The 27,999-nt window shown below is 41.5% G+C and overlaps 1 protein-coding gene across 4 annotated transcripts in view; it reads right to left on the reverse strand.

Annotated features, from left to right (window-relative positions):
• Positions 1-27,999, reverse strand: part of pard3bb (par-3 family cell polarity regulator beta b) — a 208,916-nt gene that overhangs the window by 27,039 nt on the left and 153,878 nt on the right. For all 4 annotated transcript variants that reach the window (XM_047600652.1, XM_047600653.1, XM_047600651.1 and 1 more), the window contains one exon: positions 24,103-24,220. In XM_047600652.1, the coding sequence (XP_047456608.1) occupies positions 24,103-24,220 (118 nt within the window). The remainder of the gene's footprint in view (positions 1-24,102; positions 24,221-27,999) is intronic.

Genomic DNA, 27,999 nt, shown 5'->3' on the forward strand with positions numbered 1-27,999 from the left:
ATATCTGCAGCTCACAGTACTGATAATCTCCTGTGCTTATGTTCAGTTCTGTTGTGTTGTGTGTGACATCTTTGGTGTTGACGTTGTGGTGGTAGAGCGTGTTTTTTTCCTTGATGTCAGTGAATGGACCACGTGGGAGACCGAAGTAATGGTAGGGCTGAGAGTTTATAACAAGTGTCAGTCTGACGGTGCTTATGGTGTTGATGTGGGCTACTGGGCTACGGCCGACAACAGCTCGTGTTCAAGTTTCAGCTACCTTGCAGAAAAGCATCTGTAGCTTCTTTGGGTGACACGCTTCAATATGTATTCAGGTCAAGATTTCATTGCTGCAAAACAATAGTCTCTACTGTTTTTATGTGTGATGTCATCGACATAATAGTCGACTTTAAATAAGTGGAAGTTGTTCAACTCCTACTCTGTACAAAGGAACCACAATCCACAAACAAGGAACTTCAAAACCCACTAATTGAAAGTGACACAGTGTGTTAATTAGTGAGCTTTAAGACGTGCTGACATAGACATTGTATTTGTTTTGTTTCTTTTGTACAGCACTAAGCAAAACTTTCATTATTAAAAAGATCGATACCATTATGATAAGAACTCTGGGTAAAATGTTTAAGAAATATCTTAAGAAATAAACTGTGCAGTAGTATCTGTATACTACTTGAGTAATCCGGCTCAGAATGGACATGTTAAGTTTCAACTTATAGCTCTACTTTTTTAATTGTTATTATTATTTTTTTTTTTATTTCCCCATCTCTTACAACAAACCCGATCAGAGTATCATGATGCCTTACGATTCATCCTACAGCATGTGGGCTTTAGAGTAAAGTTTCACAACCAGAACTTGCACCTGGCAAAGTAATTGCTGAGTCACTGCTATTGATCACAAACCCTATGAAACCTCTTCCAGACGCAGTACACCATTTGGATCACTCTGTTCTACTGGGCTGTAAAATCTCACTCTGCTTCGCTGAGAGACACACAGAGTGGCGGCAAAAAGAGTGATGGTGATAGACAGCAAAGGTCTAACGTCTCCGCCAAAACTGTAAGCGAGGCAGAGCAAGATAGTGGAAAGAATAAAATAAGCAGGGCAAATGTGTTTATTTGTTTGCGACACCAAAGAAGCACCAAGCATCTTTATTCTCAAACCTCTTCCCACTGAAATGTCAGCAAAGCTCTAGAATAAAGGGCTAAGAATTAAGACTGGAGCACAGTTAAATGTCACAGCATTGTTGAGCCTCTCGTACAATTAAGACCACAGAAGGTCAATTTTCCCCAAAGCATGCAGTTTAGAGCTTCTCACATGAATACGGCTATTAATACCACTTAATGCAAAGCACATCCCATTTATTTAGTCTAGATGTGGGAGGGAGTGGCAGAGACTGTGTGCGCGTTGTGTGCATATCAGTACGAAGACCTATCAATCAAATTAAATTCTCTCTTTTTTTTAGATGGCATTTAAAAGTTATCTAGATGGGGGCATCAAAACAACCTTTCAGCAGACACAGAAGCAGATTTTCGTTGTTGTTGTTGTTGCTACATAGGACATGGCAGTAATTTACAATCTTTTAGTAGTTTACAGTCCCTTTAGGAAGGGTCGTCCGAACTTTTTTTTTAAATTATTATTTAGAGCCAAATACAGAAGACTATACGAAGTATCGACTGGGCCACTCAGGTCAGATTTACCGAGTGACCTCCAGCATATTAAAGTAAGCAGAATGAAATAAATGTATGTAGGCAAATGTAGGACTCACTTCCACTTGTTTTCAATAGAGGGATATTCATTTTCCCATTGAATTTTACCTTTGGTTCTGTCATTTTTAATTACATGTGGCAAAAGTTTTCTTTAACATTTTGTGGGGAAGGTAACTTGCTCATTGCGGGAGTTTCACCTACTTTTAACACTAAAAAGTATAACACAGCTAAGCACAACCTCGGTGTGTGGGCCGTATTCCATTGTATTATTGGAATTTGCTGTACATCAATTAATAATGAACCAGGCCGCAGTTGGTGCGAGGCCTGAGGAGGCCATAGATTGGACAACCAAAAAAATAAATGAAAAGAACAAAAACAGGAGATACAATGCTTTAACTATAACTATAACCATAACATGAGCCAGGGCCTGGACTAACCACTAAAAGTATGGTTGCTTACACAAATGGAGACCAATCAATGGCTCCCACCTTTTCCCAGGTGCGGACTCACAGTTAAAAACCTGTGGACTGAGTGTGTGTAATGTCTATAATGTTTGGCAAAATTAGTACCATTACTTATATTAGCCGTCTTCCCTCCAGATTAACTTGAAGACTCTATTGGACTCTTTAATTACAGAGTTTCAAGGTTTTACATTATTATTATTATTTGCCCAGCCTAGAAACAGTAAAAATCAGGACTTGACTAAACAGCCACGTGGTTGGTGGTAAGCAGACCAATCAAAAGTCCAACAAAGAGTCAGCTGTACACAGTAAAGAGTCATGGGGAAAAAATAAATGATACAGTGCTGCCTTTTTTACTGGACCAATCTGCTTTTGATATCAGTACCAACAAACCAGCAGTAGTAAACTTGGTGCATGTTGGTTGAGATTGCTACAGGAACTCATATCATGAATAGTGACATATATTTAACTTTGTATACATATTTTATTCTTTATGTATCAGGGAAAATCCCCATATTCATGTAATGAGGCTTAACATCGGTACCTGTTAACCACTCACTTGCCAGTTCATTGGGTAAACGTGTGAAATTGAGAAAATATAACAGTCCTGCACTAAACCTCAGCTTCATGACTGTTATAATGTTCACATTATGTTGAATTGACGTCAAGAAGTTGGTAAATGAACTGGATGATCATTCTGGAGGATGTAGTTAGTGGTTCTGTTAAACTGTATTGAATTAAACACTAAAGTGTTTTTGTTATTTAGTCTGTCCCAAAGACTCAAAACGGGTTGTCAAAATAAAAAAAGAACAAAAAACAAACATGCGTTGGTACAATTTAATAGCACTACAAATCACAGCCTCCAAAATGAAAACCCATTTGAACCAACAACTCGCTTATTTGAAACAAATGTTGAATTTCATAACCATCACGAAGCTAAGATTTAGGTCAGGAGTGTTAGATTAGAATACGTTTACAAGTGTTTATGAGACAAGAGATTGATTTATTGGTAGTGGTACATGCTAAAGTCACACATGTTTTCCATAAACACTTATGTCTACGATTTCTTTGGGCTGTTTATTCCACCTCAGAGTTCAATCGACAGCTTTTAGACACATTTTTCACACTTTATATAACCTTATCAAACTAGAAAGACACATGCACATGGACCAAACAAACTGGTTAGGTGTGAAAGCTCCAAGAATGGTTTTCTTTTTGGGAGCCATCTTTCTGTCCCTAAATAGGAGCCGAGTCCACATTATGTGTATCTGTTAACAGTCTGAGCTGTGTCTAAGCAACGCAAACGGTGAAATAGGAGTTGGCTGTGCACTTTTCCACTTGGAAATGCAGCTATTTTTGCAAGTGTGTGTATATTTTATATATAAGTTCATACTCTAGGAAGTGAAGGTGAGGAATGCATGGGGTGGATATGAAAGTGAGAGAAAGGGGAAACTGTGACTGTGGTGGGGAGAAAGAGAGAGAGAGATGGGGATAAATACATGATAGTAAGAGGGAAGGTAAGGCGATAGCAGAGAGGATAGGATTAGTCTCTGCAGCAAAGCCACAGGAGAAATACACACAGAACTCACACACATACACAATACTGGTTTGGGCGCACACTATACCAAGCACACGCATATGCAGCAGCATAGATATTAAACATGCAGAGAAAAAATAATAGCTAGAACAGACACAAAATCACACACATTTAGAGCCACCAACACACACACACACACACACACACAGGTTTATCCAATCCTTAGTGTTCTTAACTGTTAAGCTCGTCCTTGAAAGTGCAAGGTGTGGAGTTGATAAGCGGACAGAAAGAGTGAGGAATCGAGTCAGGGGTGATGCAATATACAGGGGGACAGGGAGAAGGATGAGGAGATGGGGAGCCTTAAAAAAAAAAGTGAAGGTGGATAATTTGGCTCCCTCTAAGCCTCCTCCCTGCCACCCAGATACTATATCCTTCAGCCCCACACCCCCACACCCCCTATCTGTGTCTCCTTTTCACTAACTCAAACTTCCCGACTTAAAAAAAGTTCCCCCCTTTGAGGATTACGGGGAACAAAGACAGGTGAATTCCAAGGAAGAGCGTAGAGGAGGGCAGAGAAGCAGAGGAAGGTAGGGGTTAAAGGGGAGACAACTTACCTGACAGAGACACACACACGTGACGGGAGAGAAGACAGAGATGAGAGTTGGGTACATTTTTTTTTTTTTTACCTGCTCTGCCATTTTTATAATATCAGTGCTCCAGGCAGGAAAATCTCTGCTGGGTTTGTGTTTGTGGATTTTCCCATTATTTATTTATTTCTCTATGATATCTCTGAAGACTTAGCATAAGAGCATAAGCACATAAGAGCGGCACAGCCACATTTCTACCACGCGCACGGGAGAACTCGCGCGCGTGCACGTACGGAGCCCGAGCACTAGACTGGAAATATAAGTCGCGTGTGTGTGCGCGATTCTGATGGTGTGACGGTGGGAGCAGGTGGCTACAGCGGCAGGTATGATGGAGCTGTAATAGGATGAAAGTGGCACATTTCCTTCAGCCCCTCGCACACACTCGGTTCCTCTTTCAGATGATTGGCTCCAGTCAGGGGTAGCGTTGGCCGCCGAGTCTTTTCGGTTTTCCCTTTATTTCTTGTGTTTTTTTCCTTCATTTTAATTTCATGAAAGTCTTGGCCCGCTGTCCCCGCTGTCGTGCCGCTCTCGTCTCTACATATTTTAGATTGTGTTGTTTGTCTTTTTACACTGCTCGCTTTCTTTTTCATCTCCACAGTTTCTGTCTTGCTTTTTTTTTGGAACCCACCTATTTCCATCCAGTATAAAATTTCCTGTAAGAAGCCCAGTGTCCTTTCACCAGTGCAAGTGAATAAGTGATATTATCTCTAAAATTTTGAAATAAAAAGGATCTAAACCTGTACAATCATATAACTAAAACTACATTTAAGGTTCTCCTGGATTTAGATTAAATGGGAAACACTGATCTCCAACTTACTCCATCTTGTCCAAACATAATGAAAATACCAACATTTTCATTGTAATGTAATGAAAACAACTAATATCTGTACAAACCCAATATTGAGTATTAGTGTGTATATGATATGTGTGACTGGGTACATGTGACAGGATGATATGGTCTCAGCACGAGAGAGAAAAAATAAAAAAAAAACGGAGAAAGAAGTGTGAAAAATGAAGGCAACGTTTACTTTTGTGCCAGATGACATGCTCAGGAAAGAGGAAGCAATCCCCTTGCTGTGCTGCGCTTTTGTTCAGAATGTGGACCACGACACATGGACAGATATTGTACATATGCACAGGCGCATAAACACACAGAGCATATGGCGAGCAGTTCTTTCCGCTGGATGTTAGATGAAAAGAAATCACAAATACGCACAACCGGGAATTCTTGAAGTCTTTCGTAACCTTCTGTTTATTATCTGACTTCTTGAAAACATCTCTTTTCTAACAGCCAATTGCTAAAATCAAAGATCAATAAATCTATATATATATATGTATATATATATATATATATATATATATATATATATATATATATATATATATATATATTCATTTCTTCAAATAACATATTTTAGTAAAGGGATAGGGGATAGCTTAATATTGAATGCAAAATGATAATACTAATAATGTATGTACGTACATGCTATTGCCTGAGTTTAATATAGAACATATATAATAGGTGTTCTATATTATACTTAATCTCTCCATCAGTTTGGGGGCCTGAAAAACATTGAAGACCCCTGTCCTAAAGAAACACATGTTTTGTCCTTTTCATAATGTATTGGCTTAGCTTTGTTAGATTTGATAACAAGCCTAGATTTTTCAGCTTTATGACTGCACATTGATAACTCCAGATTCTTAAAACTCTGACGCACATGTTGAAACGTAGCTCAGAGAAGTCTTCCATTTGCCTGAGCGCTCTTTTGTCTGAAAGGGTCTGATATTACTTTCAGTACAAGAAAAAAGATAAATGTCCTCCATCTAATACCACCCTAGACGTCCAAGATGGACGTTTTCTTGCAGACACAAGCAATCTGCCGCAGATCGTCGAGAACGTGGGCTTAGCTATAGTCTAGGTGGGGTCAGACGGGGGGGTTGGGGGGATGGGCAGAGGAGGAGAAGAGAATTAGAGAAGGCAAGACGGATGGGAAAGAAAGAGAAATGTAAGAGGAGAGCAAGACGGGGATTAGAGACCCTCTCAAAGCCAGCCACTTAATTTCCTGGCTAACGTGGCTATGATTATCTCCTGGGTGGGAATGGAACGTTTGATGTCCTGGGACCAGACTAATCCTCGGTGACTAACCTCCACCTCTCATTTCCTCTGGATTAGCTTACTCTGCTACTTAATAAAAAAGTTTGAGGTGGATAAATATTAACCTGAAGTGAAGGAGAGAAAGTAGGAGAAAGATTGGGTTTCACTTGTTGTGAATGTGGAGACTGTCCTCACCAAAACAGTACGGCCCATTGATCAAATCCCCTGTTTATGTTTCCTAATAATCTTTAAATAACATATACTCTCTGAGAAGCAAAAACTCAGAAGTAGTGTGATGTTACATTGGCAGAAAAACCTTGGACGGAGAAGACTGAGGCAGACAAAAGGTATGACGTACCTGCAGGAAACTAATGTTTGGTGTTGATCAGCTTGATAAGACTCTGTCAGCAATCTGTGATATCGTTGTTCTCATCACTGATGCAAAACGGGGAAAACCAGACGAGCAGACGTGGAGATACTCATGAGGTCATGCTTACAGTCACTTTAAATATGAGGTGTTGCTTTGTTAAATACAACTGTTAATCAGGAAATCAGTGGCAACTCTGGACTAAGAAACTCATTATTTTTTGTTGCTTTAAAATAATCCAAAGTTAACGTAGAGAAATGTAATGAAACTGGAGGCCACTGACAAACAATGTAATGCTTCTGACAGGGATGTGACATCACAGCACGCTCACGAGGGCCGCTGGTAATGTTGGACGACTTGTTGCGTCCCCTCTGGTGTTTGTCTTTTGAAAGAGAAATGGATACAAGAGCTGTATGGACTGAGAGAGGGGGAGAAATATGATAAATGTGAGGATCAAGAAAGTAAAGAGCCAAGGACAATAAGTGGAGAAGGATTAACAAAAAAAAAAAACATTAAAATCAAAGCCACACACACTTGTATTTGCCATGGAAACCGGTTGGCTGTGACTTCTAGCCTGTTTGGATTGATAAATTGGTTAAGCTGAAGGTGACGCGGTGCTTCCAACAATTTAGGACCTCATGATTCAAGGGTTATTTGCAAATTCACACAAGGCCTGGAAGGATCTGCAACGTGCACACACATACACTATCACCATCACCAAAAAGCTGCAAATTAACCATCAAATTTTCAGGAAAAGCTGTTGCCAAATTATGCTCAACGGCCTTTTGAAGATTTTTTTTTTCCTTCTAGCAAGGCTTTTCTCAAGAGGGAGAGCCTGAAGAGTTGCCAGGTTACGGGCCAATCTGACCAATGACATGTCACTTGACCCTTCTCTCGGCCAATGCCCTGTCTCCAACAACCGGCTGGGCCCCAGCTGGCCAATTAGCTCGCCTCTTAGCGTGGAGCTCAGCCAATGAAAAGCCCCAGGAGACTTCTGTTCATCTGAACTCACAGATGGGAGGACAGAGAGGGAGAGCAGAGGGAGAGGGAGGTGTGTGTGTGTGTGTGTGTGTGTGTGTGTGTGTGTGTGTGTGTGTGTGTGAGCGAGTGAGTGAGACAGAGGGTGTGAGGGACTTGGCCCGAATTCCCAAACACTATTGAGACATCTTCACTGAAGAGGCTGGCTAGTTTTGAGTTAGCAGTTGGAAACAAATCTCTCTGTTTAAAAGGGGCCGATGGGAGAGTTTCTACATTTCCTGTAGAAGTAATAAAATGGAACCCAAACTGCTAGGCTGAAACATGTCATATTTAACAAGAAGAGTCCCTTGATTCCTTAGAACTGGAAGATGCAAAACCTCACATGGCTTAAATCGTTTCCTAACAACCACCTTTTTCAGCTCATGACATGTTGTTTTTTTCCACGGTATAACTTAGTTATGAATGTACATGCAATTTTAACTTTGTCTTTTCGGACCATATCTACTGTATTGTAAAATAAAAAAAAATAATTAAAAAAAAACTACTGTCTATTAAACACAATTTAATAAAGAACTCTTTAGAGAAAAGTGAGTTCTGAAAATGTGAGTATAAAATCGTAAATATTATCAAGTTGTAAAACATCCAGTGAGTCAGACAGCTAAGAGCAAAAGGGAGTGGAAAAGGCTTTCTCTGGCTCAGTTAACATTGACTTGGAATAAAAATTCCCCCAGCATTTAAACAATGTCCGTTTTTTTTTTCTTATCACACACACACACACACACTAAATATTGAGAGAACCTGGCTGTCTTTCAGTCAGCATTTTGTATTGAAATGCCAGCTGCCCCCCCACACCATTATCTCAGCATGTGACTTGAATTTCCTCTGTTTCTGTACAAATGTCCCTGAATTGCTCACTGAACTCTTGGAAAGTCATCTATGCTGAAAGAAAAGTACAAAAAACAATAACAAATACAACAAAGATGAACAGAGGCTATGATTATTACAGAAGGAATCTAAAAGTCTGTCTGTCTGTGATGTTCACATCACTATTGTATATCTACTGTAAGTTAGCTGTGTGTCTATCAAGGTTTGTGTAAAAACACTTGACTCATAATGTGTACCTCTCCCTTGTACCTTAAAAACAGTTTTCATCTTTTCAGTTTCTTATTTTTTAATGCTTTTTTTTTTTTTAATATATATTCTATTCTTAAACATTTTCTGACATGGCGCATTGTCCTTGCTGCTTCTATCAGGGGGTGTGCATTGCTATAGATGATACATGTCTAAGTAATGTTGGCATGAATGTCAAATTCAAATGTTTCAACCTTTCACATCACCAGCACTTCCGGTCTGACCTCCCGTTGTGAGAGCTGTTCCAGTAAATCACTGTGTCCTGCAAAGTGGATGATATCTGCCGGAGAATCTCCTCTTCTCCTTGGATGCAGAGCAGTTCGCTATACAAGCTGTATATAAACTCGGACGTGCATACCCCCGATTGATGCCATTTCCCGAAGCTATGCACCTATGTGCTTCCATTAGCAATTGCGTAATAACTCATTAAATTTGTTTGAAAAAACTGACTAAAATGTTTGCCCTACAGAGATCGGTTCTGGGGGAGACCAACAGGAAGACTGATCTTATGGGAGTAGACGAAATCTTTGCTCTGTTTTTGAGCTGGTAAATCAGCGTCATGGTGTAAATTAGTGGGTCAATGTGGGATGCGTGTTCACACCGAAGTTGAGCCGAGCCGATCAATCCTGGGTCGATTGCTGGGTCATTTGACCCGGGTGGAAATGCCGGGTCTTCAGGGGGGCTTTAGTTAACCTAGTCATGTGAGTTTCAGGTAGGCACCACCCACCACCTAAACTTTCCATCCGATGAAGCTGTTTGGATGATGGTGAATGATTTTTGTTTTTGTACATACACCATGGCCTGTAGGACTTAGAACCTCCACAGATGATAACATGCCTATAATAATAACACATTCAGTGTCTTTGTGAAAGGGTAGCTGGTATACCACATTTAAAAGGGACACATACTGCAGCTTTAAAGAACTCATGGTTAAAAGTGTTCCCGATGTTCCTCTTGGTCTCCCCGGCTCTTTCAGTTTCTCGGTGTGACTTCCAGGTGACATTTTCCTCGCTCAGTCTCTCTTGACATCTCTTAAACCTGCTTTTATTGTGAAACTCACTGACTATTACTACAGTATCCCCCGCTCTCTTTCCCTCCTCCAGTCTCCCAGTATTTCTTATCTATCACATGACTCGCCATATTTCAGCATCAGATATTTCCCTCTCAGAAGCTCAAGAGCTGCACGCTGCTTTAAGAGTTGCAGAAAATCTCCAAACACACACACACACGCACACTTTATCTTTGCTTGCTCACACATTGACAAAAGTGTTGATGCGGCGTACAAAAAGGTACACATATCTGATACTTAGACAGGTGTGTATGTCCTCGACAACACAGCTGAGCCAACAAGCTCGAAAAAGGCACATGCGCGCGCGAACAAACACATCCGCGCACCTACATGCATGCCATTTGGCTATCTGTCCTGTCCACAGTGCAGTGGCCAGTGGTGATAACACTCTCCACTGGACCAAAACTCATCATTCTATACACACATGCCCAGCCCAGGCTTTGTGTGTATGTGTGTGTCTAAACATTTGCCTGTTGGCATCTTTCACAAGGGCTGAATGCAAGTCATGAGAGCTAAATAGAAATCTAAACTTGATAACGTGCAACGACGTCAACAAGACCTTTGAGACACACCTGAAAGGAAACGAGCGCATGCAAACACATACCGAACTAAAAAGCCGAGGCCACAACTGCAGAGAGGTTTTCCAAGAATGTGACCTCTACACCAACTATGTAAACTGTATTATTCCAACCGTTTCTGCCAACAGCGCTGTGACAAGAGAGGCTTTCACACTAGATTAAAGGATCATTTCTATTTCTGCATGTGTTATTGATATAGCCTTTTACCGAATATGCCTAGGAGGCCAATGGAAAAGGATGCAGGTGAGCCAGAGTCAGTCCTTATCAGAATACGAGTCTGTGCGTGTTTCAACCTATTTAAAAAGAAAAAAAATATACCTCTACCTCTGCAGGCGATTTAACAGTGCGACAACCAATGAGAGGCATTTTGCTTTAAACAAAACCAACTCCATGACCAACTCCATGACTCTTCTGGCAGATATTTGTCAGAACACAATTAGCTCCCAGTGAAGTGACTCCAGACCAACTTCTTTGGGCTGGCTTCCAGGTTAACGTCACTTTGTTTACGTGAAAGATTGTTTATGAGCTGACGCCTATGACAACCTGGACAGGATGCCAGTCCATCATATACAATACCATATATAATATATCCCAGGCAGCTATTCACATCTACATCAACTGGCAATTTAAAATTGCTATAGAATCCATCCATCTATTATTTAATATCACTCATCGACCCTGTAGAGCAGGGGCGTCAAACTCATTTTAGTTCGGGGGCCATATACAGCCCAATTTGATCTCAAGTGCAGTGGACCAGTTATATAACAGTACAATAACCTAGAAGTAACAACAAAAATAAGTGCAATTTGGGCACATTGCTGTCTGTTAATCTTTCAAATTGCCAACAGGCTAACAGTTATTTTCACTGAAATTTTGCAGTCTTCTATGTAATTTTCCCACTTTGCAAATTCACGCTGTGGGCCAGACTAAACCCCGTGGCGGGCCGCTTTTGGCCTGCAGGCCGGATCTTTGACACCTGCGCTGTAAGGGGTTGCGGCTGGTTAGAGCCGAGGCAGGGTACATCCCGGACAGGTTTCCAGTCTATCACAGGGCTAATGTATATAGTCACATTCAGACCTAGTGGCGGTTTAAAGTTGCAATATAATCTACCCTGCATACCATGAATATTCTGTCACCATTAACATTTCCACTGTGCACTCGCAGCACACCCTGACTTCATGACTTCATTGAGGCCACGACACAAAGCCTCATCCCCAAACTAAGCTGCGTCACCCGGGGAAACCAATTACCTTAATTAATGTGATCATTATGAGCAATTTTGCTTCTTTTTGATCTGTGGATCAGGTGAAATAGAACAGGGGAGGAACTATAGAAGTAGCACGGAAATTTGGCAGATGCTGTTGCTTCTTACCGGAAAAAAAAAAAAAAAAGAAAAGAAAAAAAGAAGCAATTATTTGTTCATGTGGTGTAACTGTGCAACTGTAATTTCATGTTTCCATTGCTACTAAGCCACATTAAACTCGATGGAGGCTGCTGACTGATATACGGGGAATTAAATCATGGAATTAGGACTTCTTTCATTTTCACATCCACGGTCTGCATTATAAATTCTGTTTCTCATCCTGGGACAAATTACAAAAGGTAGTCATGTAGGGACTCAGCAACCGCAGACTCACGAATCGCTCTGGATTCTGACCCAAACTTTATGAGGCCAGACTGTAGGGAATCATGCATGTTAAAAACAGATAATAAGTCATGACATGTTGACTCATTCTGCCGTGCTGGCAGAAAGGAGATGGCAATCACAGGCCGGGGAGGGAGTCTGCTTTTAAGAGAAAATACGTGTTTTCGTACACGTTTCCGCGCTGTTCAGCTCATGTGAAAGCGAGCCTTCATTCTTGCATGTACAGTCTGTGTCTGTTCTGGCATGTATGTCTGGTATATGTTTTTCATCTTTGTATTCTTTGTGTGTATGTGAATGTGTGTGTGTGTGTGTAGCGGACATTCAGCAGTCATCAGACCAGCCAGGCACCAGTCCCAGACAGCGAGGTCAGTCATTCACTAATCATATTAACATTCCTCCATAATGACCCAATGCGTAACTCTCCCTTTTCAGTCATTTTCTCTCTTCCTCCATCCATCTGCCTCACTTACGCTCTTTCCATTCTGTCTGCATTTTTCCTTGATCATTGTTTCTTCCCATTATTAACTATTCTGTCTGTCCACGAACCCCAGCACCTCTGCTGTTTGATACGCTCTGCTCCTCCTTCGTTTCTCCTAATTCTTTCCGATGTTCTCCTCACCCAGAAGCATTGTACCATCTTTCTTTCTGTCCACCTCCATCTGAAGAGCTCGTGTCAGATTGCATCATTCAAAATAAGTCGAACAAACCGTAGGTCACATGACATCTGAACAATTTCTAAGATAATTGAGGAGCCGCAGCACTGGAAAAAAAGCTGGTAACTATTAAATGTTTGAGCAATGCTCTCTGCTTTTCTTTATTCCATATGACAGTATGCCTCATCTCCTTCGGTTTTGGACTGTTGAATCAAACCAAACAAGACATTTCAAGACATCACCTCCGTAAACTGATTATTATCGATTCGCTTTCATTCGGAGATGTAACAGAAAAGCTGTTTTTGTGAAAGAGTGACACAAGTGTGCTCACTGGAGGTCAGTTCTGTGTTGTTATAGGCATTTTTTCTCGCTTAGATAATGTGTGTGCGTGTAAGGGGATCTGTATCAACACCAGGTTTGGTTCTACTGTTTCCCTGCCAAATCAAATGGAGGCTGTGTGTGCCTTGGCTTGGACCGGTCTGACTCAAAATGGGTATGCATTTGGCTTGATGTTCCGCAGTGGTTTTCATCATGCACTTAACTCCTTGTTGTGTATGCGCACACACACAGTCCTGTTCCCATCTCGTCAGGGGATATTATGCTGATTTTAAATGAGCCTAACACCAACCGCTACCCTAACCTTAAACCAAATCTTCTCTGTCAAATGAAATGACTGGTCTTTAAGGCCTCGTTTTTTTGTGCCTGGTACCATCAAAGTTAGAGCCAACTGTAGTCCACGCAACTTTAATAATACAAGCATGCGCATCTTTTTGTGATTCTGGATATTCCTCAAACTCGAGACACATTTCAGCTTCCACGTGCCATTACACCAACCCCCTTCCAAGCACGCGCTTTCTTACTCGGTTAGCCCGCGTGAATGACTTAACCGTTAATGGCTCCAAACCTCCGACAATAAGTCAGTAGTTAATTGCTCCGGTCAGTCATAGCCACCAAACCTTGCAGAAGATTACCTCATGACTCAGAGTGCACGAGAGAGTTTTAGCTCAGCGGCACAGCGGCCCGTGGGGACCGAAAAGACACGGAAAGGGTTCGTAGGAGAGACAGAGGAACAATAAATGTCTGAACATGAAAGTACCTCTATTATTTACTGAGACAGCGAGAGGATGTACATCATTATCTGTATGTGTGTATGTGAGCGTGAGCGCATCTATGGTCGTTGCAGTAGTCGGAGCTGTGTGTCTGGGTCCACTGAGTCGGCACTGATCCCATCTTGTCTGACTTGCAACCTCATGACCTGCTGCTGGGTGTGCTCACATAAATCTACACAGACAGACACACAGACAGACAGACAGACAAACAGACCCTGGTAAAAGAGTAAGTGAGGAAGTAAACAGAAAAGATGATTTTTTTTTTTTTTTTTAAGGAGAGACATTTCAGAACAGTAGCAAATTACTTCTACCCTAATTTTTCATGCTGCGTATGCTCAAACGCTGTAAAATAGAATTTAAACTATGTCAAATGTAGAACATCAGCTTTCTATTTTCCTTTTCCTCCTGCTTTCTTCCCCGTGCCTTGTTTCTTCCTTTTCACCGCCTGACATTTGTTCTGGATCATCAATATAAGCCCGGTTTCCTTTCTGTTCCATTGGATTCAGCACATTTGTGCAGTTCCAATTCTCCTCTTGTCCTTATAAGGCATTAGTGGGTAACAGCACCAGGCTCAAACCCATGATCACACAAGAAACACCACTGTCTAACTGCAATGTGTCCATTCGTCTGCATATTCCCCGTGTCCATGTGTGATCATGAGCTGGAAATCATGAACGCACGCGTGTTTCTGGCTGAAGACGCTGTCTGTCTGTGTGTGTGTGTGTGTGTGTGTGTGTGTGTCGCTCCTACCTTCCCACACAACCTCTGACATGCAGAATATTTATTGTGTATATGTTAGCATTCTTTTTTTAATTTAGCAAGTCATTCTCGCATTTATAGAAGCCAACAAGGAACTGCAAGTCTTACACGGCTGTTTCTGGAATAATGCTGATGTGTCAGATGATAAATTTACATTGGTGGTCTCCAAAGATTGCCAAACACTAAACTTTATCCAATTTGAGCAATGGGTAAAATTTATAATGGGGTTCAATTCCTGGTCCACTTTGTCAGCAAAGTAAATTAAGGGCTGTTTCTGCAAAAAAAAAAAAATGCATAGCATAGGAAAAGTCCTGGCAGCAAAAAAAAAAGTCTCTGTTACACAACTGAGCTGCAGTCATATTTAAGTTCATAATAATGATGGTGCCGCAGAGAATACGATCTAGTAACAGTACCTATGTGTTTTTCCATGAGGAAACTACCTGTGGTTTAGTGCAGGCACTCGGCTGCGTATGTGTGTGTTTGTGTAGTGCATGTATTAGCTGACTAAGACCGCTTGCATGTGTTAATCCCTGTCACTTGCCACATCTGCACACTGTCTTACACACTGTCTGCGTAAGTGCGTTTACTCACGTAGAGTTAGCAAAAAATATTAGATTCCATGTGAATTGCATCACCTTCAAATCTTCTGAAGGCACACTTTCAATCGTGAAAATGTCGTTCCGCTGTAAAAGCGAAAAATCCAAAACACTAAACTGAAGTTTTATCACATAGCAACCACTGGATTTGGTTTGTCTTCGGTGATTAAAAGGAAGGATTGGAGTGGGAACATGTATGTTCCATCCTCCAGCCTGTTCAAGCACTTTGAGATCAGCATATGTATAAATGGATCGACCTATCAATCACCGCGGGCAACCAACAACAGCAATTTATTCCCCAATGTCACATTTCATAGAAAGAGATGATGTACAAAAAGATGGTGCACCTCTTACTGAAGAGGGAGAAATGGAAGCAGGAGTAGTTGAGAGAGAAAAATATTGCTGGAAAGACCATGAACAAAACTGAATATGATGGAAAACTATATTAAGACTGGGAAAGCGAGAGCGAGAGAATGGATGGAGAGCGAGCTGAATAACATTTTTGTCATGTACATCACAAACAGCTCTCTTAACCCTGGCCGTTATAACAAAGAGACACACTCAGCTACAAGGTTTACTGCAGTCCATTTCCACTAACAGGGAGTTGGGGGTTTAACCCCCTGTCTGTCCACATTTAAAACACCCAAGGTAACATGGCTATTTCTATTTTTTTAATGGCTGAAATCACACGAACCGTTTCGAGGTCATGACGGAAAGGCTTGTGTGTCTGTGTGTGTGTGTGTGTGTGTACATGTGTGGACAGAGGGAGGGAAAAGAGGTTTTGTTTGCCCAGGAAAGACTGTAAAATGACAAACAGAAAGGTCTACATGTCCACGGTTTGGAAAAAAATATCACATTTTAGACAGCTGTGGCATATTTATAAGGCCGGAATTTATAGTAGTATTCTGACGTGAGATTTTTTTATTTTTTATTTTTTTATTCAAGCAGAACTTGTAAACCAAAGTATTACCCGTAAAGGCAGATTTATATGCACTACCGACTACCACCAGCCGGGTCAGAATGCACTTTTTGCTGTGTTAGGATTTATATTTCAACACTAAGTCTTGGCTTCAGTCCTTGAGCCTTTCTTCAACGCAGAATAAGAAGCAACTTAACAGTTATAGGCACTTGAATTAACTTCGGTTCCTTGTTGTGAGGACTGAAGTGTACAACCCACAGACATCAGCAGACGGGTTGTAAGAGCATTCTTCCTGAGAAGGCTGCATGAAAAGATGAAAATTTAACTGAATGCAGTCAAAACTAAGCAGCCCAATATGATTACATGATACAGCTTCTGCTTTTACTGAGAAGTGGTGGGAAAAAAGCACACCTTTGGGAAGATATATCATTTAATTCAAAGAAATATTGGGTACACTGCCACCATTTTATTCTGCTCGTACAGGATGGAAAAAGTGTGTCCATGGCTAGTCATGGGTCTCAGTGGGTGATACTCGTGACTAATGTACTCACATACACAGAGATCATGGCCCTAAATTGTGTTATCACTGTGAAAAGGCTCTCTGTCTTTACCCAGGTCAATATTTTTTGTCAGCATCCCAGCGTTTATGACCTATTTAAAAGTTCTTTTTGGCTGTGTTTTTCAGAGATGGTGATGAAATGAACTTTAAGAGGATCAGGCTCTCCACTACATGTGGAAATACACTTTTGTTAAAATCTTTTGGAATGATTTTAAATGCAGTACGGACCAAATTGCTATCAAAAGTTACTGAACACAATCTGGAATGGACAGAAGTGGTGTATGTACAACGGGCAAAAAAAACTAAAAAAGGAATAGCAAAAATAAGAAGGTTATGGGAATAGCGTGCTGGGATTTTCCTGTATTGTGAATCACACAATGGTGTGCCTGTTTCTGGATGGCAACAGTGACAAGGTCAGAGAGAATATTGGACACAGTTCAGAGGACTGGAACCTTGAACCAAAAGACAAAGGGGAAACAATACCAGAAACACACACTCTCCAAATATCTAAAAACATGGAGGCAGACATACAAGTGCAAGCACATAAGGCTGTCTACATACAGGGCAGGGCCGGACATGGTTCTGACAGACAAGGGAATTCAGACTTGATCAACAGGATATGATACAAGATCCTCCTAAAGCTGTGCATGGGCAATATTTGGAGGCAGCACGGATGAACAATTCCGCCAGTGTTGCTGTTTGCTCAGGAGCATTCCTCACTGCCAGTAATTTCAAAACTGAATCTATTCCATACATGTTTCCCTAGACTTGTTCAGGGTTATAGGGACATCTTCTTTTAAGGCTACGTTTACACAAAGCCACATTGGTGCTGCACGACTGTGGCTGCCGTAAATGACGGCGCCGAATCTTCCTGAGACTGGAACCGCACCCATTTGAATTCAGGTCCCAGGGTGAAAAGGAAAAATACGGAGCCTGTGCAGTTGCTTTTATTTCCCATTCGCGTGAACAACCTGATATGAACGCAATGATGTAATCACCCCACTGTCACCCCTCGACTCTCTAGCCCCCAGCGTCTCATAACAACAACGTCAATGGTGGACGACAGACTTGTGACGGGGCTGCATCAGATACCGGCCCTTGTTGGGTGGCTAGGTCCAATATATACTATTGCTTCACCACTACAACTGGACTGTAATCCAGACTGAATGTTTTGTATGTATATGGGGCGCAGGGTTGATGCACATCTTCTTCTTCTTTTTTTGGCTGAGGTCTCAAGCAGAAACAGCACCATGCATAGGCCTGGGATATGTACTACAGCCTTTCTACAACTGCATGCGGTCTAGCAATGGATCGACATTTACGTAGAAATACTTGACGCAATGCCAAGGAAAACCGGATCGTTTTCGTACGTGCGGACGTGGCCTAAGTGTTTCCTACACCAGATTATACCAGAAAGATGGAAGCACCAAAGTCAACCGCTCTCAGTAGCACCCCCAAAGTTGAAAGGCATTTCCATGCTTTACCAAGCTTGAATTCAAGCATTTCTGGCCTAAAGACGCCTCAATCTTCTGGTGCTTTCACCACTGAAATGTCATGGGAGCCTCTGTTCCAGGTTTCAGTGCATTTGCGAATCTCTAAGTCCGAAAAATCTGAACTTGTTTGACACTCAAATGACATTAGTCAATATGCCACACCTCCTTTACTTCCCTCACAAGCACTGCATGTGTGAATGTCTTTGTTGGTGAATCATAAAGTGAATATTCATGTAGAAAACAAGTAAATAAGCCAAGTTGTTTAGTTTTACTACTCCCGATAAGGAGGCATTTATAGAAAGAACTGGCCAGCCCAACTTGGAGCTTTCTGTGAGGGGGTTGTAGTTTCAGAGATTTGCAGATTAGACTGAATAAATATTCCTTGCAGGTAAGAATAGAAGTGTAAATGTCTAAAGGTGTTTACTTAGCCCTGAGACAGACTGGTAACAAGGCCAGTCTGTGGCTCACCTTATACCAAATGCCTGATGGTTTTGTCTTGAGTCGCTCTGACATTGACTGGTGTCAGCAGATGACTGAATAAAACAGTCAACAGTAAATAATTGACACTGCATCATTTTACCATTCAGAAAACTAAAAATATATTTCACAGACATTTTTTAACAGGAAAATCTGAATGGAAAAAGTTCTAATCAAACACCATCACTGCACCACAATGTACGAAAGTAACAAAAGAAAGTACCAAAAATAAATTAAAATGTATTCAGTGCTGATGTCGATGTCATAGTTCAAACAGTTACTCTTTACTCACAGACAACAGAGGCCTGCTTCGTTATAAACCATTTACCAGTGAAGAGCTTGTCGAGGTGGCACAACAAACACTGCATTAGAAAGGCAAATCCCGGAGAACCACTTGGCCTACCAACTGTGACGAAGAGGATAGAGCCATCATCAGAGAGCTGAACGAGCTGAGCAGCTGCAGGATTTGACAGGCAGTTTCAGGGAGCGCAGGAAATAGAGAACTTTGTCAAATTCAGCACAAACCCCTGCATCTGTCAAGCTTCAGGAAGCAATATCGCCAAATGCCAAACGGTGTAAGGATGGAAATGGCTGCAAAGTGACACTATACTGGAAGTCACGACAAAGGAGTTTAGAGGTCTCCATGGAAAACCTCTTCTCATGCTGAGCGTTGAAGGTCAAGGACCACTTTGGATACACTTGGAAAAAATAACCAGATCAAAGCAGAAGACTGTCCATCTCAATAACTTAAGAGACATGTGTTTTTAGCCGTGAGCCAAACTAAAACCACTGACTCACAGCACACAGTCACTGCCCTCTGAGTTGAGAAACTGTAAACATGTAGAATGTAAGTTACATGAGTTTAGAGTTTGTGTAGATTTTCACTGGGACCAGATATTCTCTCTTTCAGTCGCTGTTTGATTCAATTTAGGTAATTAAACTGCTCGGGTTAGGTTTAAAAGAGATCCTTTCACCACCAAAAATCCACTGGTACGTGGCCATCTTCTTTGATCTGAAACAGCGATCTCCAGTATTTTCTTGGCTACCATGGTGATGAGCCCACGTCACAGCTGGGAGATACCACCTGCAATTATTCATGCAGGGTGCTTAGCTACACCAGTCATTTCAGTGGACTTAAAAATGTGAACACTACTATTGTTTTCCTATGTTAGGAGAGACATGTTAGTCAGTATTTACAGGTGACATACAGAAACTGGACTAAAATAACATAATAGGAATGAAAAAGATTAGTTACCTTCCCACAGGTTAGACACGGACAAATAAAATGAGACATTGTCTTGTACTAGACGACATTTTTTCTCATTATAGACCATTATCACTTAAGTGTCTATAAAGTTATGCTTGATGAGTTGTCACTGAGAAAACAAACTCCTGAAAGTGTGAATCAATTATATTATCCAGTGTGACTGATAAGAAAAAAGTTATTGTACCAATATCAACAAAAATACCAATGAGTTTACCACAAATTGTGTTTTTATCCTTGTTTTGCGATGTTCAAATATGACTTAGGCAATTATGCTATTATGCTAACGATATGGACACGCCCAAAAAATAAACCCATATATGGGTAGAAGATTGAAGTGCCATGTGTAAACCACGATCCACGCTTTCAGGCGGCTCCAGTGCGTCATCTGGCTGAGATCATCTTGGATTCCGCAAAATATTAAACTTTTCAACATACCGTATATCATCCACTTTAACACAAGCGAATGACAGCCTCAAAGAACTAATCTGTGAAAACATCCCAGGCCCACTGGGGCCCACTCTGATAAATTAGGATCAGATAACTTGGTCAGTCCACAGTTTTTGAGCCATCAAACTTCTGAAATTTCATGTTAAATTCCGACTATTTTGCGAAGGACGGTCGATGTGGCCTTATTTCAAACACACATGAAAGACGTGGAAGGTCAGGTTTATTCTTACTAAGGACAGTAAATGTGCACCTCTCCTTCAAGTGCCTTCAACTGAGACCATCAAGATAGCCCGGAGCAAAGCATTTAGTCTCCAACTGTTCCGGTGACTGTAGCACTGGACTATGACTGTGACGATGTTGAAACACTTCAGCTGAGCACTATTTTCAGGATGAAAAATTGTGACAGTATAAGCCAAGACTCAAGGTGTACAAGAGTAATAGAGTACTACTTCAGTACAGTCCAAATCAGAGCTTCCTGTGCCATTTCACTGTGCATCACGTTACAAAATGGTATTAGTGATGAAATGACTGACTGTAAATGAACACACACATTGAAGGCTAAAGTAGAGGGAAAACTAAATGAAAGCTATTCATTAGAATTAAATCCTATAATAAAGGCTGTGTCACACCGCCCACCATAGCAATTGGCTTCCATACAGTACACTCTGTGTAGGACAGTGTGTAAACGTGTGTGTGTGTGTGTGTGACAACAGCACAGCGCCCTGTTGATTTAGTTCCCCTCTCCTTAGGGAGAAAGTCTGTTGTTGTCTTCAAAAATACACACACCCACCCACCCACCCGGTAGCACACAATGCACTCACTTGGAAAGTTGTGGTTGTGGCTTTTGTTGCTTGATAATTGTTTTTAGGCAAACATAATTTTGCTAGCGGAGACAGCAAAGCCATAACCATGAATCAATGAAATGGTAATGGAACCATAGAGGAAAAAAACAACACATTCACTTTATGTGGCAACACTGGATGACGAGCTCTCTCTCTCTCTCTCTCTCTCTCTCTCTCTCTCTCTCTCTCTGTGGCTGCCTTCATCTCTCTTGGTGTCACCCTCTCTCTCTACACTTTAGTTTCCATTGCTTTTACTTTTCATAGCCATTCGGCAAATCCTATACCGAAAGAAAAACGTCTTAAGGAGAAGAAAACAAGCCGATAAAACTGAAATTGAATTAGTTAGCCATCAGCTCACCTCCATAATCATTAGGTCTCCCACTACCACAGAAAGCCAGTCACCTAAATAATCGCTTTCGCTTTAATTAATAAATGCATCATCCTTAATGAGGGGGGCTTGTTAGGCGCTGCGGTAACTGCTACTGGTCTGTTTTTCTTTTGATATCCACCCTCCCCCTTTGCTTTTTTTTTTCTTCCCACTTTCAAACTTCGAACTTAATTTACACCTCTGAAGCATGCTAATTGCTCTCGCTCTCCGCTTTATAAACAACAACAACAAAGTTTTCTTACTCAGAGGCGAGGTGTAATGCGAGGCGATCGATCACAGGGGGAAGAAGATTGCCCCTGGCTGGTCACAAACCAAATGACTTTTAGAACTGAGTTAAAGGGGGCCACGCATAACTTTGGATAAGCACACCGTTCGGATGCACAGACTGGAGTGATACAATTCCGAATCATTTAAATGTAAATTTCGTTATTGCGTTATTTCTATTGCGTTACAGTCACTGAGCTGTTTTGAGTTTTCTTAAAGACGTTTCATCACTCACCCGAACCCGCCAGGTTGGGGTGTCGCACACTTGGCCTGGGGAGAAGGCTTTAGATCCCGTCTTTTACTAGTCTTTGTCTGGCTAAAATGTGCACGTTGTTGTCCTTAAAAAGAGTGTCCCTTGTCCTTCAGGTGTTGGTGGACTGCTGAGAGTCTCTCATGTGTTGAGCCACGGGTTGATTGCTTCCCCAATGTATAAGTCCGTCCATTCCTCACTGCAGCGAAGTGCATAAACAACAGTGCTCTGCTTCTCTGTGTTCTGTCCTTGGGGTGAAAAACACACCCAGGTAAAAGCAGCTTATTATTATTACTTCATGTGGGCTCCACCTCCATTTGTTCTAAACTAAAACCTAAAGACCACACGAGTCATTTAAAAGTGAAGAGGCCACTTGATGATGGTGAAACGTCTTCAACAAAACAAATACGAGTTCAATTGTCATTTGTAGACCTACACACAGTATATATTAGATATTTAATCAATACTAATTGCTAACTCTTCAGATTTCTTTCCCATAGGTAGTCACCCTAACCAGAGGTATCGTTGAGGCCTGACATATATATTTGTTTTGACTTCAGCTTGTAATCTCACAGTAATGATGTTTCATCATCTTTCAGCATCTTCTTGAAAAGGAGCTGCCTTGACGAGCTCACGGCACACAGTGGTAAAGGTGCGATGCACTGCGGCGAACCTGTCTGTGTTTGTCACAGCAGATAAATGTAAGCGCCGCTAAATTTGTTGCTTCTCCTTTTCTTTTTCTTTACATAGCCACGGAGGCTTAAATGTCAGCGTGACAGTCCTCGGGCTTGTTATTCAGTGTTTTCCTGCTGCTGTTCATCACTGGAGTCGGAGGCACCTGGTCCACTTCTCCCCTCTTATAATGCGCTGTCATCCCCGGGTGAAAGCTCTTCTTTCCCGGGCATCTGGCCCCTAACCCCCATCTAGACGCTGACAACCAGACGTTCCTCTGCATTTAACCTGCATCTCCATCTCTTCCTGACAAAGAGAGGAGAGGATTCGTGGACTTGAGCAGTGCAGCTCGTTTTGAACTGTGACTGCTTCGACGCGAAACACCTTCACAGACTTAAAGCTCAAAGGAGACACGGCGTTAACATAATCAACAGTACAGTGTTGAAACAATGAAAACGTGGTGAGAAAGTAGCAACATATGGCGATGCCTGTGATGAAGCGGTGCGGCAAAACAATGTCTTTTTCCCGGAATAAAATCAAGCGACATGCACTCGCGCTTCATTAGCGACAGCGGAGGACACAGTCATTACAGGGTGACACCTGGTACCAGTGTGGGAGGTGTTTTCTTGTTAGCACATTAATAATTTAACATCGATGCGCCATCACGGACGCGTTTTCCACCTTCTTCCAGCGTGACTCAGGCAGTCTCCCCTCTGAAGCGGATGCGGTTATGATTCTGTGATTTGAAAAACAGGACCTGCGGGATGACAAGCCAGCTAAACCTCTACTTATCGCCTCTGTGTCTCACCCTCGGTGGGAAGTGGATCATATCAGTCCTATCAGCTCGCTGCCTACAGGAGCCATTCACGTCAGAGAGCGCCCCGCGACTGACAGCTAAAGGGCCTTGATCACTCGACGGACGCAATAAAAGCAATCATCGCTCTGACAGCTGATAGGGAATAAGAAGCTGCACAACGCTGCGATTACTGTGTGGTAAGACGTGAGCGCATTCACGCAGCATTCACAGGATTATCATATGGAAATAGAAGGCGACGATGGACAAACTGATGAAAGGTGTAAGGAGAGAGCTCAGACTGAGGAGAACATGAGGTCATTTACCCTCCCTGCACTTCTGTGGAACCTTTGGTCATCTTTATATGTCTGTGTATGTGCGTGTGTTTAATGGGTCTACATTTCTTACCCTGTGCGGGTCGTTTTCATGGCCTCTGCGTCGTGGGTCCAGGTCTTCATAAGGAGGGACTATCCCTTCTCTCCGTGCTTGCTGGTACTCTCTTCTTAGCTGCTGGATCCTGTCCATGCTGATAAACACACACGGTGGAAGAAATGTGGAGAAAGAAAAGAGAGAAGAGTTCTTAAAAACAGATGCCAGTTTGGAGATTTATCAGATTGTACCAGTAAAGTACTGGAGACTTAAGCAGGGCTCTACTCTCTACTTATAGAGAGTCTGGCCAACTAAGGACTGTCTGAGCTATCCCGCTATGCTGATTAGTTCTGAGCTGGTCACGTGTTTCATGGGCGCCATGTTAGATACATCTAACACATACATATAGATACATTAATACAGAAGCAGCAATAACAGAGGATAAAACTGGATTATAACTGTACGACTAGTTTAATTTTCACTCTTTCTGAGTATTTATAATTTCTCAGAGTAATTTCAAACTTTTAACGGTGATGGATGAACACGGGAGACCGAGGAGAAGGTAAACACAGCTCCATGACTGATGAGGCGATTGGACTACAAAGAATTTTGCAGGCTCATTTAAGATATTTAAAGTAAGTAGACACTGGGATAATTAGCTGAGGATCTTTTACATATTGACACATGCTGGCGATAACATTTACAGGCCTGTTAATGGTGAAAATAAGACATTTATGTCAACACAGTACATCCACCCCATAGGGTAACACTGTAGAATCTATAACATGGCGCCCAGTATAGGATGTACTGCAGGCATTCTCTGTTAAACCAGATCGAATTAGACACCATGGTGTTATTTAGCCTGGCCCACTGATTTAAATGAGTGACTACAAGATGAAAACTCTGTGACTTTGGGAGTTGGGGTTGTTGAGAGCAAGCGTATTCAATCAAATATCAAAGGAATAAGAGAGCAGCTTTAGATAGGTATACGTTTTGTCCCAGCTCACAACTTAATCCACCCGCGTCAGTATTTAATATAAAAGACTTTGAGACGTCACCGGCAGACAGCTGTCCCGATGATGAACCAGCCAACACGAGCCATCTGTTTATTCAAACAGTAATTTTCCCGACATCAGCCTACAGAAGTTTGATTGCAGAGATAAAGACCAGACAGACCCACCTGCATTCACGCACACACACACACTTTACACACACACACGATCCAATCTCTCGATCATTCTGACTGCCTACATCTATATCTGTTTTCTTCCATATTTTTTTTTTTCCCCCTCATGCAGCCGGCGAGAAAACAAAAACATCAATCATTTTATGAATATTCTTTCCCTCTGTCAACACAGGAAATACGCAGCACATCAACGCTGAACTCTGGGCACCCCTGTGAGTCGCGCACACACGCGCGCACAGCCGCCCGCCCACACGTAATGTAAATACGCAAAGTTATATCACACGTATACTGTATGTTCCCTCGTGCACCATTAGGCTGCAGTTTGCAATTTCATGAGCTGAGTTTGTGCAAGGGAGGAAATCACACCGATGCAACATCAGGCGTTTCATAAAAGACAGAAGCAGCAACACGGTCGTTTACTTCAAGGCCTTCTGAGACTTCATGCATAAATATCGGTCTGTTTGGGATTTATTTCTGTGGAAATCCTTAGTCAAAAATAGTCATTTTAAGAAGTGAAAAATCTTGTATGAAATCTAACTGTGTCTCACACTGTTAAATCAAAGACAACTCTCCTCTGGCGTGGGAGTTAGTAAACCCTAGATGACTGCTTCAAATTCTCCATTCTGAAGGTGTCAGCTGAGGAGAGAAATCCAGAAGATTCAAACAACGGACAAACAAACAATAGAAGTAAGCGCACACTCTGTATGAGACTTGTACAGACAGTCTTCTCTCTGACTGTGATGTCATCGTGGCTGAAGCGAGTACACTCATTTCCTCTGGTATATTTTCTATTCTGGGACACGAGGGAATCGTTACGTGATGTACAGTTACAAAATAAAACACAAAAAGAAAACTTCTCATTCATGAGCTGAAAACAGAAACATCATCTGTAAATATGAGAGCAGGCAGCACGAACGTCCGCAGCAACAAAGGCTACAGCCAAGTGTCTACGTGTGGTAAGTGATAGCATGGAGTCCTCTAAATGCACTCAGACTGTTTTTTGTGAGGCCGTGTGCATGCTTTTACTAAGAAGACCGTAGTTTGACTTTCTGGTTGTGCTTACGAGTTGATATCAAGTGAGTGTAAAAGTGAGACAAAGATATTTTTGTCTCTAAGGGAACGGTTTTACATAAATTTACCTCTTTAGCTGAAACTTTGCCCACTTAAAAAAAAAAAAACCTCCAACGCTGTAACATAAAAATGTGTCAGAAAAAAGGAAAAGCCCAATCAGTTGCCAAAACATTAGGTACATTAGGTGCTTTCTAATATGTCTCCTTTTAAACGATCCAATCACAGTTGAATCAACATCCCCCTCAGTTATTTGAAACAAAAGCTGAATACTGTAACATCCATGAAGATAAGACTCAGTGCATTCATTTTCACGAGTGTACCTAATGAACTGCCAGGTGAATGAAGGCCCTCTTTAACCTCGTTTTCCGTGTCTCTTTTGGAAACACTTCTTCTCACAGACAGGCCGCTCAATGAGTCAGTGTGTTCTCACACAAAAGCAAACGGAAAGTGGATTAACTAAGAAAGGGAAAGCCCACTTATGCCCATATATGTCCAGCCACAGCGAGACAAACAGAATTCCACAAGGATGATGGTGGAGTGGGGAAAAACAGAATTACACAGCACAAAGCAGAGGCACTGTTCTGAAGGCACACCTGCACCCAACTAATGCAGAAGCAAGTATGTTGGTTGGCAAATGTTTAAACAGCTGATTACGCATACAGGTGCCACAGCCAAAAGTACAAAATCAGTCAAAATATAAAGTAGATTTGCTGATGAAATACATTTTCTACATAAATGGGTATTTTAATATGGAATAAATCCCAAAAAAACAATCCTTTACATATGTTGGTTTCATGTTAATGTGTATTAAAAGAAATTTGTGTGCGTATGTGATTTTGCGACCTCCGTGCAGTACCTCCACGGACCCCCTAGGGGTCACGGACCCCCTGTTGAAGACCTATGGTCTAGCTGAAAGGAAACTGAAGAGCGGCAGTTTTGTCACTTTATATATTGTTTGGAATTTCTGGTGAAAATATTTTGCGTAGATGGAGCTTACAGTGCCGGAAAATTGTACTATAGTGTACATTCCAGCATATTTTCCCATTTACACTTTTCACTGGAGGCATGGAGGTGACATTCCTGAGATACTGCACTTATGTACAGTATATACAGTATAATACTATGCTCACACACACATCTAGTGTGTGTGTGTATGAATATATCCGTGCTTCACATTCTAGCCTGGAAGCAAAACAGAGCTGTGTCAGCAGTAACACATCCACTGAGAAAACAGTAGATGGAGCAGAGTGAAATCAGATGCTGAGCTTTACTCGATGACTATGCAAAACACATGCTTTAGTCCTGATTGTCCCACTAAAGCACTGTTTTTCCTGTATTTGTTGTATTACAAGCATTTCTCTTCTAGCTACAATTTTACACTGCACCACATTTGCCGTTTTATTTACTCATTTTATAAACGAGTTCATCCAAAATGTCCAAATCCCCATTTTTTTATTTTCCCTTTTTTTTTTTTTTAAACCACATTATTCGGAATCTAAAGTATCCCAGGATGAAAAAAAACAAACAAAACAGCAGTGAAACACCTGAGGCAAGTTGGCAGCTCATAACACGGAGCAGAGAGAAAGACAAAAATAAACATTTATTGGCAATCAATGCTATATTTCATATCTTCCCCTCCCTCCTGCCTCCGCCCTCTGAAAAAAAATAAAAATAAATAA

The sequence above is a fragment of the Mugil cephalus genome, chromosome 12 (genome assembly GCF_022458985.1).
Source record: "Mugil cephalus isolate CIBA_MC_2020 chromosome 12, CIBA_Mcephalus_1.1, whole genome shotgun sequence".
In the NCBI taxonomy this organism is placed as follows: domain Eukaryota; kingdom Metazoa; phylum Chordata; class Actinopteri; order Mugiliformes; family Mugilidae; genus Mugil; species Mugil cephalus.